This window comes from Platichthys flesus, chromosome 13, assembly GCF_949316205.1.
Source record: "Platichthys flesus chromosome 13, fPlaFle2.1, whole genome shotgun sequence".
In the NCBI taxonomy this organism is placed as follows: Eukaryota; Metazoa; Chordata; class Actinopteri; order Pleuronectiformes; family Pleuronectidae; genus Platichthys; species Platichthys flesus.
Window position 1 is genome coordinate 4,833,139 of NC_084957.1, and position 17,523 is coordinate 4,850,661.

The 17,523-nt window shown below is 41.4% G+C and overlaps 1 protein-coding gene across 2 annotated transcripts; it reads right to left on the reverse strand.

The window, feature by feature from the left end:
* Positions 1–123: 123 nt before the first annotated feature.
* Positions 124–6,265, reverse strand: faima (Fas apoptotic inhibitory molecule a). Of its 2 annotated transcripts, XM_062403322.1 has the most exons (5): positions 6,129–6,265; positions 4,968–5,113; positions 4,397–4,625; positions 2,914–2,963; positions 124–2,616 (listed from the first exon to the last, which is right to left on the reverse strand). In XM_062403322.1, exons 2-5 carry the CDS (start codon positions 5,079–5,081, stop codon positions 2,467–2,469), a joined length of 543 nt encoding a protein of 180 aa, XP_062259306.1. In that variant the 5' UTR covers positions 5,082–5,113; positions 6,129–6,265; the 3' UTR covers positions 124–2,466. The 2 variants fall into 2 exon arrangements, with proteins under 2 accessions (XP_062259306.1, XP_062259305.1); XM_062403321.1 differs by lacking the exon at positions 6,129–6,265 and having other exon boundaries at positions 4,968–5,287.
* Positions 6,266–17,523: the final 11,258 nt, after the last annotated feature.

Consider the following 17,523-nt stretch of genomic DNA (forward strand, 5'->3'; position numbering starts at 1 on the left):
GCCCAGCAGGGGGCAGCGGCCCACACTTTGGGAATGACTGGTCTAGATGTTCTGTTATCACCACTTCACAGATCAGGGAACACACTGCTTGTTTTAACAGAAATCAAACGCTGCCCAGTAAAGTTTACCAATAATGTACATTTTTATTAAAGGGTCATTTCATCAAGGCCAAACACCTACTCAGCTGTACGGATATGAAGTTAATCACAATTTACATTTTACAAACATGTAGGGGGACTGAAAATAAAAGTGGAAAACAGACGCTAACATAAAGCCTTAATACAGGACATATAAAAGACATGACATTAAATCTGTTACTCTGAATGATACAGTAACAGAAATCAGTGTCGAGCCGGAAAGTCCACCTCTGACTTTGGAAATGATTTGATGCCAAAATAAATGAACGATACATTTATCTTTTGCTGGAGCTTTGAGCAGGTGACGTGTCCAAGCCAACTTTGTCTATTCTGCCATATGTACAGGACCTGGACGGGATTGTAATGCTGTATCTCTCTGATCCCAGTGTTGACGTATAAGTAGACAGAACATATAAGTACACAACATATTAAGTGCAATTTAAATAATAAAACAAACATTTAACATACACTGTAAAAAGGTCAAACCTTAATTTGAAGCCTAAAGGTTGAGTTCAACCTCTGTCTAACACAACATTTGGCCTTCACATTAACAAAGAGACAAATGATTGGTCCGCAGAATTCCACACATTTCTACAAACGTACTGCTTATAATTCTATAAGCAGTATGTACAACGTCGGACTGATTGTCTTTTGACACTAATACAGCCATTAAATTACACACTACTGCAAAACATCACATGGCTGAACCAAACCAACAGAGACCATTGAACAGCTCAACATAGAATGAAACAAAATATCACTCCTGGGCTGTGCACACTGGAATGACGCTACATTCAAGAAATATTCTTGTCCACTGACACTTAACCCTACTGTGCATTAATGAAAAATACAAGAAAATCGGCATGAAGCACAGTGAGAGCAGGATGAGGTTTATTGTTTGTGTCTCCAAGTGTTTCCAACAAAATGACAACAGGGGCCTGTAGTACGAGGTGAGGTCAAAATACCCAGGATAACCCTAACCCTAACCCTTTTTGTTATCCAGCTTAATTTAAGCTAACATCATCCTGACATCCTGCACTATGACGCTGGTTATCAACGGTCTCAGTTAAGCCTGATTATCATATATTGTGATAAGGTCTTTGTTTGTTAGCAGCTCTGTTTTAAAACCACACACATGGAAAGTCTGGACCAGAAAAACCTTTTCAGTCATCTCTTAAGAAGTGTACGGACCCAGTCAGGACACTGCAGAGCGATGGCTACGCTCCCATGCCGGCGGCCAGGGGCACAATGCTTTTGGGTTGTCTGTCTGTCAGTGCGTGCTATTCCTACGATTGTGATATCTCAAGAAAGCCTCAAGGGAATGTCGGCAAATTTGGCACAAACATTCACTTGGACTCAAAAATTAACGAATTACATTTTGGTGCCTGGAGGTCACGGCTCAAAGTCACGTCGCTGTGAATGTGATGAGGACTGGCCGTGGGACTTGCATTACATCTGGAACAACTCACTCCTCACGCAGCACATTTTGCCTCGTGAATGTAATATCTCAGGAACACCTCAAGGGGATTCTTTCAAATTTGTTACACATGTTCACTTCGACTCACGGATTAACAGATTTTAATTTTGTGGCCAAAGGTCGAGGCCTCGGTGGCCTCATGAAACATGTTTTTGGCCTCAACCTCAGGGCTGTTATTCTAGATTTCCAGGGATCTGATTGGCAAGTACTTTCAGGTTTTTATCTCTTATCTTGAACGTGACAGCTCCGGAGTATTCGAGTGGCTCCGCATATGTTATCATGGTGATATACCCTGTTAAGAAAAACGAACCAGCTTTGTAGTTCTGAAATCTCAATTATCTTGCAAATCCTGCTTCGTAGTACAGGCCCCCGGTGGAGTGTGGGGTTCACCGGCTCAGGTTATTCGGTGTTTGTGTGTGTTTCCTACAAAATGAGAACTGGAACAGTACATCTGTAAACGACCAGAGGTGAACTTCAGTGAGATAAATATGGCACGTCTGGCTTCCACTACTGATAATATTACTAAATTGATAGCATTGATATGAAAATAAAGTACCAGATTACTTCTCAAAAATGTTTTTCTGTGTGAGGTTACCTTTCTGAGACAGTAAATCCATTTGTGATTGAAATGGCTGCATCTTCTAAATCTGCCCACACATTGCCCTGTGTGTCACCACATTATTAACATCCTACCAATATGGCTAATATACCCTCCACATCACGGTCATCAAAACATAAGAGCACAGCCCTACGTCCGCTGGTCCCCGACTCCAACAGCTTTAAGTGACAATCCTCATGCCCCCCCCATTGTCACACATACAAACCGGCCCCCTGACGTAGACGCACACACTGTCACTCAGTGCACTCCGCTATCTCTGTGCCGTCCACGAGCAGTGTGTGAATGATCCCGTCTCTTCTCTTGCCGCTGCTCACGGCCTTCACACAGCAGTTGTGGTCCCCGAGTGAGAAATGCGTCTCCGTGCCGTCGTCCACGAACTCGCCCTGCAGGCAGCAATCAGACACGGGGACAAGGAGAAGCAGGTTGGTCAGTTCCATGCCATCGGCTCCTGAGCTGCTTTAGAAACGGAAAGCTGCAGAAGCACTGAGAGGTTCTGCTCATAGAGGATGAACAGTTATATCAGTTACAAGGAGTATGGATTATATTATGAGTTATGGGGCCAACCATCATATGGAGATATGAATTTACAGATGACGACTTTCGATTTATCTGATGGCTTCTTGTATGTCCCTTTAAAAAAGAAAACAACATATGTACCTTCTAACCGGTGTTTTACTTACTGCAGTTTCAATATTTTGTCCATTGCACCAAACGTCCATAGTGTCTTTCTCTAAAAGAAAAGAAAATCAATGAAACATCAAACTGTGGGACAACAAAAGTACAAGATGTGACTGCACCTTGTGTAATGAGTTATATTATTGTGTGTGTGTGTGAGTGTGTGTGTGTGTGTGTGCGTGAGTGACCCTAATATGAGCCCATACAAAGGAGCATAAATAGATTCTAATGATCGTGTTGTGAATTTGCCCGAGTTGATACAATTAAATTAATCTCTCACAAAGTTATGTGGCTGGATTTATTTCTTCAAATTTGTATTGAAAAAAATTTACTTACACACTTTTTATTCAAGGATGGTTCTTTGTGAAAACTCTGTGATTGTGTGTGAGGAATTTTATCTGCATACTTTCTTTGTAGCACACAGTTAGTTAAGACAATAAAGATTATATTTTGACAATTTACCTCTTACAAGTTTGTAACTCTGACCAGCTGTACATGGAAGCTTCATGGGTGAGCCAGCAATTGACAGACACACCTTCATATCTTCTATATGGTGGCAGATTGTTAGATTTATAGATCATTACTAACTACTGACTGTCGTGTTGTGCAACGCTTCAGCAGGTTTGCCTCCTGTTCAACAGTCAGCAGTGTAATTATAAGCAGGATTAACCTGCCCAGATGACAGAGGTGGCTGAAGATGGCGTGGGGCCTAAACGGTTAAAGAGCTTATCATGGCTCAGTCATCATATTAGTAGGTAGTCCAGAAGGGGCTGAGATCAAACAATGCTAAATAAGAATCCAATGTCTATTCTGATTGATTACGGGAATAAAACAATAAACCAAGAGATTAATGACATTTTAAAATGGATTTACTTTCACACCACATGGCTTTTGGCACTGGTCTGAATCAAAGAACCGTGAACAATTGCAGTCTGTACAAAACTCAGCTGCACTGCTTTTAACTACAACTAAGAGATGTGATCCCAGCACACTTGTTGTGTCTGTTTCCCTGTTTGCATTAGTATTGATTTTTTTGGATATGGCCCAGGCGATATCTCTGATCTTCTAAATCACTGTTTACGTCTGCTGTCACTTCCTGAATCTAGGCTGAAAACTATAGGACAAAAATTTTGCCGTCAGGTCCTGAGGAAATAAGGCTGACTGTGACGGTGTCTTCTTTTAAGTCTCGGCCAAAAACATACCTTTTTTTTTTAAGGCATATTCTTGAATTTACTTGCCAGGCTAATTTGAACTTTGATATCTATTATTATTACCACCATTATTATTAATGTACTTCCTTCTATATTAAAACCTTATGTTTGCTTGATGTGCAGCAGTTTATATTTTGGGTTGAAAAGTCCCCTTTAAATAAAGTTATTTAGATCATTACTGCTCAGTACAGGACATGTGTCTTGCCTTTATGAAAACAACAGACATCATAATAATAAGGTGAAGAGGACAGCAGGGGAATAATGACCCAACACTCACCCAGGACCACCCTGCAGTCAGTGCCATCCAGGTTGAGCACCCAGGTGCTGGTGACCTTTGACCTGTTCTCCATGTACTTCTTCAAGCTCTTGCCGTTGATCTCCAGGGTGTACTCGTAGGCGAACCCGCTCACAGCGTCGATGTTGATGGTGGCTTTGGTGTCTGCTTTTCCCACGCTGAACGTCTCCTTGCCCACCAGCTTGAACATCCAGTCCCGTCTCAGGAGTTCCTGCGCGTGAGGCACAGTGTAAGAATCAGCAATTCATAAACAAGAGAAATATGACAGAAATGTTATTGAGACATGGGAACACTTAATCTAAGACTAAAATGAAATTCTTATAGCCTACATTAAGAAATAGGGATACTCCCCTAGTGTCCACACCATTATTTTAACTTGATGTTAATGGAGAGTCATCTTCTTTTAAGCAAATTATCTGTAATGTATGCTGCAATGTTTTGTGGCGTAAAATATTGATATTTCTTGAGAGACTTTGTGGAGGGACACTGTGAATGATGATGGAGCGGGTCAGGTCCTCCTGGTCTGGTCCCACTTTAAGATCACGGCTCATACCTGTCCATCAACGTAGATGACCCTCTTCCCGGTGGTCGTGCCATGTTCGAACTCTATCCTGTGGACCCCGTCGCTCAGCGCCACCTCCCACACACCAGCGAGATCACTGGACATCCTGACCTCATAAGACTCTTCTGGGACTCGAGCTGGGACACAAACCGCACCAGTGAACAACCAGGCTCATGAGGCCATGGTGCATAACAGAGAAAAGCGAGTACACAATGTGTTTCCACAGGTTCACGCTGTTGCCCGACAGGAGTCCCGACGCGGGGTGACGTTAAAACATCCTCATTTACTTCACTGGATGTAGAAACGTGGCTAAAGACAACAAGTCAGCAAGGTGGCGCTGTTTCCTACATTACAACTTCTGGTGTCAGGGATTCACTTTCAAAGTAAAAGCTGGGCTTGTTTGAACCAAATACTTAATTGTGTTAATAACAACCACCTTGGTCTTACTGAATGAAAGCAGATTGTTTATCTATGTGCATCACACGGTAACATTATGTCACAAGAATTTTACATGAATTAACTAAGTAAAAGCACTGAATGTTTAAACTAAACACTTTAAGAGCTGAATACAAACTTTGAAGTGAACTAATGTCCCTAAATATTAAACAGGAATTCAGGCTCAATTAAAAAGCTGGGACATTGTCAACGTGTACTGTAGATGTTACTTAATAACAAAAATTGTTTATTCTAACAAATCGCAGCTGACAAAAACAGTCACACATAGTTATCAGGGGCTCTCTTTCAAAGTAAGAGCAGGGAATGTTTTAATGTTTATTGTGACAAACAACCTTCACAGTGTTACTGGATGAATAGAAATCCGTTTGTTTTAGCAAATCAGAAATGTGTCTAATGTCACAAATAGTTAACAGTATAAATGAATACCTTACAGATCTAACCGGGGTCGTGTGGCAAATTACGTGTATCTATAATTTCAAGTTTTAACAGTGTTTCAAGGCGTAGGCCCTTATTGCACTTCAGCGACAAAACAGACATTTTATTCTGAAAAGAACGGGAGCTTTGCCACATACGTCAGGCAACACGCTAGGTAGCTTCCCAGTAGCTCTCGCCGCTAACGTTAGCCTCTCTGCTAACAGAGGAAATAATAGCCAGGTTTAACCCGGGATATCCTGCGCCACGTTGCGGCGGGATTACCTGGACGGTGCTGAAGCAGGTTTCCTCGGGGTCTGTGCTCGACGGAGGAGGAGAGTACGACTTCCGCTCAATTCACTCAGAGCTAGCGTTAGCCACTGTTAGCTCAGAGAACGCACAGAGTCAACAGACGAGCTGTGGCTACGTCGTTTCCATAGCGACGGGAAAATCCGCCTACGTGCAGACGGAGCCACGCCCACCAGGGGGGAGTGCAGTTTGTTTTCTCGTTTGGCTTGGATCAAGGTCTGGACCAGGTCTGGACCAGGTCTGGACTAGGTCTGAACAATTTCTGAAACATGTCTGGATCAAGGTCTTGACCAGACCTCAACAGGTCTGGATCAGGTCTGAACAGGTCTGAACCAGATCTGAACCAGGTCTGGATCAAGATCTAGACCGGGTCTGAAACAGGTCTGGATCAGAAACCACTTATTTAGATTTTCAAGATTTACCTGTCATGTGCAAGTTAACACAGGGTTTGACCTGAAAGATAATGATGGAAATATAATTAAATGAGCAGGCATTAGAAAAAGTACAGGTATAACAATAAAGATTTAAAATAATAGTGATGTAAAAGGGGATAATTAACAGCTACTATAAAGAAATTTAAGATCTTTTAGTCTGGAATTAAAAGAGGAAACAGTTGCTGCAGAAATTAGCTCAAACGGCAGAGAAAGACCATAATGAGTGAGGGCACTATACGCTGAATTATAATTATTTTCTGGATATAGTAAGGAGACCTTTGCTTGATGACCTAAGACACCTGTTAGGTATCTTTTTAGGGAGCAGGTCAGAGATGTAGGGGGGGGGGCTCAGCCATTAACAGAGTGACAGTGATTTGAACGGTTTGGTGGATCATGACTCCACAGAATGTCTAATGATATGGAATTGCTATTTTCTGGGGCGGGGGGGTGAGATGAGCGATTGCACACCCACAGTAAAAGTATGTCTTGAGAGGGGGACTTAAAAGATATCACCGCTGACCTGACCTTCTGAGTCAGGTCATTCCAGAGCCCCAGGGCCCTGGTTGGAAAAGCCCTCCGCTGGAACAGACCAAACACCTGCCTGAGGATCAGAAGGTGCATGTTGGGGCATATGGTACCAACAGGTCAGAGCTACAGCTTGGACAGAGGCCATGTAGAGCCTTGCATGTCATCAGTTAAATCTCAGTGTAGGGTGATATGATCGGATCTGTTAGTTCCGGTTAGAAGCCTGGCAGCTGAGGTGAGACCAGAGAAAAGGGACAGAGGCTGCAAGCACTGGAGATAATGAGTGTGTTTGTGGGGGGGAGATATCCAGAGGGATAATAAGACATTTTGATTGAGATGTTAGGACCAAGCTTTTTTATTGCATGAAATTTACGTATTGTTTTTTGTTATCTCTTTTCTGTTTGTATTGTAAAAAAAAAAACGTTTGACTTGTCTCACAAGTAACATTAATTGCCTTCTATTCCAATGAAATGTATAAATCTCTATAGGTTTTGCACAAGCGTTTGTAAGGTCCAAACTATCCACCACGTTTTATCCGTTTTATTTATCCAATAGGAGGCAGCAGCACTCTTGGTATCTGTGTTGAGAGATGACCTTTGATTGGACAACAAATCCCTTAAAAAAAAGCAATGACACAGATTCGCTGTCGTGATCGCCTCAACATGAAGTTCACTTTTCACTCCTTTCCGTTTCTTTTATCCATTTCTCTTTCAAGTAACTTTCTTCTAATTGGGTTCAGGCTTCCTGATCAATTATTTCTATATGTGCATTATATGGTCAGTCAGATCTCTAGACCATGAAGAGTTTGAGTGATGTGGTCGAAGAAAATTTTTCTTCTGACCCCGACGACTCCAAAGTCTTATTGTCTCACATTTTTGTCTTCCTGATCCAGGAATCCAACATGAACAGCCAATATAGAAGCAAACGTATCGAAACCTAAAAACAGCGTGCAACTCTGCTCTGTATGGAGCCTGCTGTTTTACATTCTTTAAATCGCCCTCTCACTGAAGCATAATTCAAAAGAGGATAGACCCGAGCATCCTATATTTGTGAGTAAGTAAAATACCCTTTACATATTTTAAACTTATTAAAGACAGACCCTGATGCTTTCCCAGCTGCATCTGCAAATAATTTAGCCCCTTCTTCATAGGTCATAAATTCATCAAGAACAAGTCCAAAAATATTTATATCCAGATTTATATTCAATTTCCAAAAGTAAAAAGAATCCTACTTCTTGGAATGTTTTTCCTCCTGAAATGAATAAGAAAAAAGATAAATCAATTCTTAAAGCAACAATCAAACGTAGAAACAAAGAGAGTACAAGAATGGAATCTGACTGGAACTTGTATTTGTGTTTTAGAGATTTATTTTTTCCCAGTTTGCAACCATTGATCATGGATTTGTATCTTCATTAACAGAGTGTGTAGGATGGACACAAACAGGGGAGCAGGAATGTCAGCACCTCCCACCACAGACGTTAAACTGCTCCGCTGACATCACACCACAAAGGCTCCCATCTACCTGCTCTCAGCACCCATCTAAAAGCAAACGTTTCCCAATATAACTCGGCCACGTCCTTTTAAAGACTGCTGTCTTTCCCGATCTGTCCCACCACAAGCTGCTCTAATCAGCACACGGACATTCCTCGTCCCTCAGTCATTCCATGTGCTCCAATTAACCAACACAATGCAGTATGTGAAGAGCACAGCCACCCGGGCAAACTACTCAGTCTTGGTTGTTTCTGTAGGAAAGCAAAGTAAGTCATAAACTCCAGGGTCTGAGGGCGATGGAGACATGTTGTACCACAGATAGATAGATAGATAGATAGATAGATAGATAGATAGATAGATAGACAGACCGACCGACCGACCGACCGACCGACCGACCGACCGACCGACCGACCGACCGACCGACCGACCGACAGATAGATAGATAGATAGATAGATAGATGCAGCTGAGAGCACAGATTTTGGCCACTTCAACTTCTAAATAACTTCTAACCATCAGTAGAAACTGGGAGCAGAACTATATGAGATCAAAAGCTATAATTTCAAAATAGCATGTTGTGACCAAATTACAGTTTTGCTGGGTTGACAAGCGGGGGGCAGGTGCTGTCATAGCCTGTGCTAAACTGGTACTTTTCAAGCCAAACACTCTTTTCTTCTAGCTTCCATTCATGGTCTAATTGGACGCTTCCTCCTTTAAATCTCACAAACAAATCAATAATTAAAACATCACATCACAAATTAGAATCAAACACAAAGAGAAGTCTTTTTGTTGTCCCTCAAGAAGCCTCAGTGTGAAATGGGACCACCCATACAACCCTTTAATCTCCCCGGCATCCAGTGTTTGTTTCAGTTTTTGTGGGCTTGATGGCTGGAGATTAGGTTGTGGACACAGCGCTGAAGGGTCCTGTCTATTTCACTGGGAGGGTTAAGCTGGATGAGAAAAACGGTAGCCTGAATACCCCCGAGCTTGTCAGAGAAGATCTTTATTATTGTGACACTGGCGACTCCCTAAAGCCTGTGCTGTGTGACCATTGAGACGAAGGTCATCAGCCGTAAAGTTGAGAAATATACAACGAATCAGAGAGAAACTTCCTCCCCGATGCCAGCCTGTTACTCTCACTTCCTTTATGTATTTTCATCTGACCCTGAAGTTAAGTAGAGGTCTTTAAAAGTGTTTCTTATAGTTCATAAACCATTCTTCTCAGACTATTTTAAGGACAAGGAGGAGTGTTTTTTAACCCCAAAATTATATCTGGGTTCTTATAAAAACTAAAACTCAGCACTTTCATTAATGTCCTCTGAATAAAAGTCATATCCTTCTTTCTCTCATTTTTTTATCAATCAAGAAACAGAAAGAAATGGCCACACTGACGCGCAGCCTGCCCTAAGATTGCAGTGCAAATATTTTATTTGGCTGTTGTAGGTCACCCTCAGTAACAATCTCCCCTCTTCAGTTTACAGAGCTGGTTTACTGGACCTTTACAGAGTGAGGTACGGTGCACTCGCCCATATCTTCAGATAAAAGGGAGAAGGTTAGTTTAGTTCTAAAGGCTGATCTGAAAAGAATAGAGAGTATTAAATTAGATCAGATCAGATCTTTTTTGGGGATAAATTGTCAGATGGAAATGTATAGTTTGCTATGGCCCAAGTTGTCACATTGAAAGCCCTTCAAACCTCTCACAGTCCTTTTATATGCAATCAAACTGAATTCCTAAAACATGGGCTTCATATTACGGTGGCCCTGAACTTTTATTTTAACTCTTTTTCTGTGTATTAATCAGTTTTTTTCTTGTTGTTTTTTTAGATGTTATATTATAAAAAAGACTGATCTAACTTTTTTGCAAAAGGATGAATGATCTATGCTGCAGTAGATGCACTAGTATTACTGATGCTTGTCTCTTTGATATAGTATATGTAATAATGACTATGAGAATCAGCTTGAATGACCACATACAGGGCGGTTAAAGAGATTCACAGTGAGGGAACCCTATATGTGCAGGTTAGTTACAATAACCTTGGAAAGCTGAACAAAGTTTTTTGTAATCTTTTCTTAACGCTGCTGTATCTGTTTACTCTTTCCCCCGTGGGCTCTGTAGTCACACTACACTCATGTTTGTTTTGGCAGGACAAAAGGACAAATTGTATGGAGTGGCAAGCAGTTTTTTCTTTATTTATGGTGACATGAGATGGAAAAAAACTCTTTCATACGGTGGAGGGCGTGTCCACTGGTCCTCACATCAGGAGCCCAAGGCTCTGGGTAGGATGTCAAGATTTATATGACACTGGGAATGATTCAAAAAGCTGAACCACAGCATGTATGCTCCAAAACCAAGCCATAATCAGCGTCCACCACTGTGCCATTTAGGATATTTTCAAGCATCCAAGTCAAGTTTAAAATAGCATGTCTGTTCTCTCACAGAGCAGAAAGGAGCCATAGAAATATTTAGCCAACCCACACACTGGTGGTGTGTGTTTTTGCCTGCAAGAGAAAGAAGTCTGTGTGTTTAAATGGCGGAGAAAGGGTATCTGGGTTTCTCAAACAAAATTACCCTTTAGTCCCGAAGGTTTGGACTGCCATTCTCATTGAAGGTGACGACAGAGCAAGGGTGATGGGTGCAAGCCCAAATCGACCAGTGAAAATGGAGACTGGACAATAACCAAAGAACTGCTTTACTAAGTTTTCCATTTTCCTAACTCTATGAAGATGTTGAGAACTTCATATGAAGCGTAAGGCCTTACTCTCTTAACAAGTGGTCAGGAGGTAAAACATGGAGAGGAGTTTTTTTTTTTAAACGAGTCAAGAAAGAGCTTTTAAGATTTTGGTGCAGCTCCGCATTAGGGGGTTGCTCTGATACTTTAACATTGTTACAGTTTTCTCAAGGAATCACAAATGGATTTTGATGACAAAATCAGGCACATCTAGGGAATTGACATGTGAAATATGGTGCAGCTTGCCTTACTCTAAAGGGACATTTGGGCCTTGGCGGAGGTAAGTTCTCATTCTAGTTTCACAAATGCATTTAACCATTCATTTAAAATAACTGCTTCCCTTGTATTCCACTGTGAACGGGGGTGAAATGGGTTTCCTCCTGACTGCAGCAGTTGTCTGCGAGGTACACCTGAAGTGTCAGGTGTCTGAAAAACAGCTGTACCTAACACCCAATTCTAGCCGAGCTGATCAAAACAGGAGTGGCAGTGTTTGAAATGGTTTTGGCCTGTGAGCTACTCAGGATGAGAAGGCCGAGTTTGAAAATGTGTAATTCACCCTACGGACCACGAAAGGCATCACACAGCATAAGATGCTCGTGCTAGTTGTGGCTTTGTATGGACGTTAATGTGCTGAGTGCACAAACTACATCAGTCTGACAGGTCACCAGAAAAGCTTGTATTCTCAATGAGCTGAATATATTCTGTCTTCCTGTGGTCAAGTAAATTATAATGAACGGTGATTCTGTTATAGACAGAATATCAAAGTCATCTAAGCTCTTCTCATCTTCAAGAGAATAATTCATTCACATAATAGAGTTTGGCAAGTCCCATAAGGCAACAGTCCAATGTGCCAGAGGACACGGATGATGAAAAGGCCCATCTAACAAAGGCCTACATTCATTCAGTGACCTGGAAACTTTGCTTTTCTGTCTCCAGTGGAACCCGTTCAGCCCCGCCCTACTTCATAAAAAACAAACATTGACCTTTTAGAATAAGAATGTGCATAACACTCTGCATCGGCCATTATGAATGAGCTGGATTTACAGTGACTGTTTACACAGGGCCAGTATATACAGTGAAAGCAGCAGAACAGGCAGGAGATTCTACACATCAAATATAGTTTGTATTCACAATCCAGGTTCTGTGAGCACTGAGTGAATGCATGCAGTGAAGACATGTCCTGTCCTCTGCATCAGCAGTTAATGACTCAACAACAACTTTGCACCCGATGTGCAAGTGAGTGTGAACGACTACCTGTTCAACAGGAGGCTGTTGATTTCACATGTGACCTCAGTATATTGTCCCCCTCTGCATTGGTTTTACTCGAGACAGCAAAATCCCAGTCAAAATGATTAAATGTTTACAACTTAATAGTGATAGAGGAGGTTTTTGTGCTCTTAACTAAGGGTTAAAGACACAAAAGCCAGTGAGGGTTAGGGTTAGGGTTAGGGTTTAAGTTTGTGGGACCAAAAGTCCCACAAACTTAAACCCTTCAACTGTTTTGTGCTTAAATTCTTATAGAAAAGACACAGCTGTTGCTTTAAATCTATAAACAACAATTCCTGCTTTTTTATACAACACAAGTGAAAAATGTGTCAGTTGGTTAGTGCCACCAGATGACTAACTCTGTGACTGGGTTTGATGCCCTGTCTCTGTGAACTCCCATGGAACTGGCTCAGCGGCAGCAGGATCATCTTTCATGTTTTAGAGTGGAACTAACCCGGAGTGATGTGACAGAAGAGAAGAGAACAGATCAGAATCATGAAGTTCCGCTCGTACATATCAGAGGGACACACATCATCAGTACAGATAGAAGGTTGTCAACTGGTCAACTGGACATTCCATTGGTCATCGTCACTGAACATCGGTTGTTTCCCAATGTTCGATAGGAGAGATGAGGGAGGCTTTGTGAATCTATAACAGAAAACCAATTGTCCTGCAAGAACTCCATCAAACCTTCACAGTGCAGACAACGTGTTTCTGAACATTAGGGTCAAGGCAAGATAATTCTACTGGGTAAAAGCCAATACAGGAAATAAGAGAGAACATTAAATTAAGTTCTTCCTGTTTTAAAACTTTTTCAATCAAGCAAGACAAAAACAAGTATTGTTGATATATTATTTTGCTGTTAAGAATTAAAAGATATTGGTTTTTACATACAATGTGTGTTAATTGTTTTTTTAAATGATAATATGACTTTAAGTTGCATCTAGAAGACACATACGATCCCAGGTTGGTTTGTGCTTGGCTCTATGTTAGGTTACAGTCCACACACCATAATGATTGAATAAAAACAGACAAGTATAGTAAAGTTTAGTTGATGTTTATTGGTTTCATTTGTCATTCGTTAATCTCCAATTCTCTGGTACTCAAACTCACTTGCCTTCCTCCACCAAGACCTGACAACATTTAAATTCACTAGATCCAGATTTGAGTTGGATCTGCACACATTCATAGAAAGTAGTCCTATAAACATGATTTATCCTTATTCATCAATATTCATGAATTATTCCTAATGGAAGTGCAGAAAAACACATCACAATGTAAAAGCAACCGGAAAAAAACTCCTGGATCTGATCCAGATCCACGATAAAACTGAAACGAGTCCTTCCAGTAACTTTCATCATAATCCGTTTGGCAGTTTTTGCGTAATCCTGTGAAAGACTAAAACATAACCTGCTTAGCAGAGGTAAGGGATTTCTCAATCTTTCATTTTATTATCTATGTGCTGGTTATGAAAGGATTCTTCACATACAAACTTCAACGATTATTTAATAAGATTAAAATCTGTACCTGCCCTGTATCACTGTTGTTTTTTGTGCACTATGATTAGTATGTAGGCTTTTTTTGTTGTGGCATGTTTTTGCTCCTGGACATTGAAACATGCTCCACTTTAAAAATCCTGTCGCATTTAATTCAAAGGTCTTATAACCAAAATTTTAACATTAGAGCAGCCAACCGCATTTTAAAGGTACACAAGTGACCAGTGCTTAGTATGTGTGTTCACACCTGGCATTAAACTGCGTCCTGAGTATGTCTCCTGTGACCACTTGTGACCCCCTTCCCCACCGCAGTGCTGTAAAGACAAGCAAGACGGATTTGTACTGTTTCCTGTCATGTCAACAACGGCAAAAACATAGGTCACTTGATGTTCTGAAGCCGAGGTCAAGATGCAAGAGTTGTTTCCTCAATAGAGAGGCCAGAGTGACATGCTCTCTTCACTGCCCTGTGCCCATGGGATGTCCTGAAGTTCAGAGCACCAGTGGACAGGATGCACTTGGAACAACTAAATGGATACAAGTTCACAAACGTTTCATCTAATAGGGTAAAGGGGAGACTTTATTTAGCCATAGAAAGTTGCAGAGCCTGTCGACCCTCTTACACTTTCCGACTGTTTATGGGCAGTTTCCTCCAGTCGGAGAACGAAATGTCTATGAGGCAAGTTTTAAAGAGCAAAGTCAGACCTTTTCTGACTTCACTAAACAATGGACGCAGCACAGGATAAAGCAGCTGTAAAGAAAGCTGCAAATGCTTCCCGTCACAAGGTCCTGGCTGGTAGGGTCCTACATTTTAAGTGATTTTGTTTATAGCTCGCTCACCAACAGCCAGCCAACGATTAGTAGCATTTAACTGGATCTCACCCGCCAACTCTTATAACTCTTATTGTGACAAATAACCTCAGCTCAACATCTGCTTGCCAGCACAGACTTATTAAAAACACAGTGTCTTTCACTTGATTGTTTTCAGCTATTACTTAAGTTTCCTTATATACTTTTCTTTTGCCCTTACTTTTAGTGGTACTATAATATTAGTTGTTTATCCTCTTTGTTTAACACTGCTACTATCACCATCTTTAATAAAGTTATATGTATTGGTTTTTCATTCGGAATGGCGGTGATGTTAAGTCTGGTCGGCCACATGTGACTGAGAACCTCTTTACACCCTGCTCCCTTTATTCCCAGGTATAAAGTTAAAGAGAGGGGATCATGAGGAGCTGCCCCTTCCAGAAGTGTGAGACATGACTGTGAAAAGTAACAGACCATTTAGTATTCCTTTGTTCAGTCTGTGGTAGCTGGTCAGCCCTTGAATTCAAATGACCACATGTGTTGTAGAGTCAGTCACTAGTCATATCCTCTGACGTTTGTCAGCACTCTTTCCTAACGGATGGAAAATGTTGTATTTAAATAAGTCATCTTTCTTTTAAAATGTGGTAAATCTATGTCTCATTTGCAGTCGTGGATTTCTGAAAGTATAATCCTTTTGTCCACGAGGACACAGTGTGTGATGTGTCCCCGTCCAGCTCACACATTAACATCAAGTCTTTCAAAAGTCTAACTTTGACCCAGTGCTGTGAGACCCAAGAAACCCTCTCATTTCATGACATCACCACTCAGACACGAGAGGGCAGGGCCAGATGGAATAAACACATGTTCGGGACAAGAGCCGTTTCCACACTGCCCACACAAGTGTAGGGACGTACCACTCCTCACCCATGTCTCTAAATGCTTAAAAAGACCAATTTGCCAGATGATGACTTGGTGAACAAGATTCACAACGGAACTGAAGTTTTTCAATTTAAAAGATGTCCACTGTGCAGTTGATAGTGACGTTTGGCTTTAATTTGTATTCTCAGGACTCCCCGCGCACAAATCATATTTTTCCACTTCGGTCTCTCGCTGCCGCTTTGATAGATTATCTAATTTTCCCATCATCCAGAGGAGAGGGTGCTGTACATGCTGAATCAATGGTGATCTTAGCACTTTTACTCACCCCATAATTCCTCTCTGTCCAGCTTCACTCTTGCCAGTTATGGCTGCCAAGTCTTTTACGCATTTATGACTCTTTGGAGCAACCATGCTGACATCACCAGAGCAGTGTGTTTATGACAAAGAGACACGGGTTTAACAGTCTGACTTAATTTCATACTTTAGCTAATGTGTGAATGTTAGACCGTCAACGAATGCTAATAAGTTGTAGGTTTTTTAAGACGTGTTCTGTATTAAAGATACAATATAGACAACAAGACGTAAGATTGGGGGTCACTAGAATTGGACAGTGACTGCAAAAGGGAAGCGAGTTTAAGCGAGCAGGGAGTTACAAAACATCCAGACCAGATGTGGGCAGCTGGAGAGTTGTGTTACACGAGGAGCCTCGAAAGGGAGAGTGTCCATGTGAACACAGAGATAACTGAGTTTGTGAGAGTTGATACTTCCACACACTTAGTTATCACTGATGTTAAGAAATATAAAGTTATCTCTCAATGACTTCATATGATAACTTTCCTGTGAGCATGATAGACATATTTTTTCATCAACTGCCCATCATTGCCTCTTTTGGAGGTACACACAAATAAGCTGAAATTTTTCACTTTAAAAAGTGTGTAGATTTAGTGCAGGGTTGTTGTCCACGCACCAAAAATCCAAGTGAAAAACATATTAAAAGAAGTTTTATGGGTGCTTACTCTGCAAGTGTAGGGAGGAGTGTGCTGGTCAGAGATGAGTTGTAGGCAGCAGAGACTGGGGGGGAATCGGAGCACAGAGGCCATCCTATATAACCACACTTCCTGTGCCCTGAAGTGGGTCTTTTCAAAGGGCCCCTTTGCTCAGATCACCCATAAGTATGTTTGCTCCTGGTATCAACGACCGCTGCTCTTTCACTTGTGCTAAACTCTGTTGTAATTTGAATTGACGTAATACTGTAACAATCTAACTGTGTAGACTACACAGCGCTGAACACCCATTCAGTCGCTCCCTAAGAATTTGCACAAAGAGGATGATAGGGCTGGGCCAATTCCCTGTTTACGAAGCACCCACCCACTCACTAAGAGAGATATTGGACTATACTGTATGTGCTGCAGTATGGCAGTGACATCAGATTATTTCAGAAGAGTGGCTCCTTGGCTAACACGTTCAAATTTGGTGTTCGATAGTTTGAAAAGGATAAGGCAGGAAAAAGGCAGATTTTAAAGAGAAATTGAGAAAAGACAAGGAAAGTCAACTGTTGGTAGAGGAAAACTGTAGTCGATGTCACAATGTCTCATTCTGTCGTGGTTCCTATCACACTGATGTTGGTTCAAGTGCTTATTTTTTGCCATAATTCAGATTCTAAGTATGTTTTTGATATCATCATGACTTGCGATTGGTCGAGTGCGTGTATTCACGTGTCCTTGATAATATAGCTCCATTTGCAAATCAC

Bases quoted from the DNA above. Each gene is read 5' to 3' on its own strand.
- faima (XM_062403322.1), bottom strand. From the start codon at position 5,081: ATGTCCAGTGATCTCGCTGGTGTGTGGGAGGTGGCGCTGAGCGACGGG. The intron at 4,626-4,967 runs GTATGAGCCGTG...CCTCACGCGCAG, and splicing joins TCATCTACGTTGATGGACAG to GAACTCCTGAGACGGGACTG. The intron at 2,964-4,396 runs GTGAGTGTTGGG...CTTTTCTTTTAG, and splicing joins TGACTGCAGGGTGGTCCTGG to AGAAAGACACTATGGACGTT.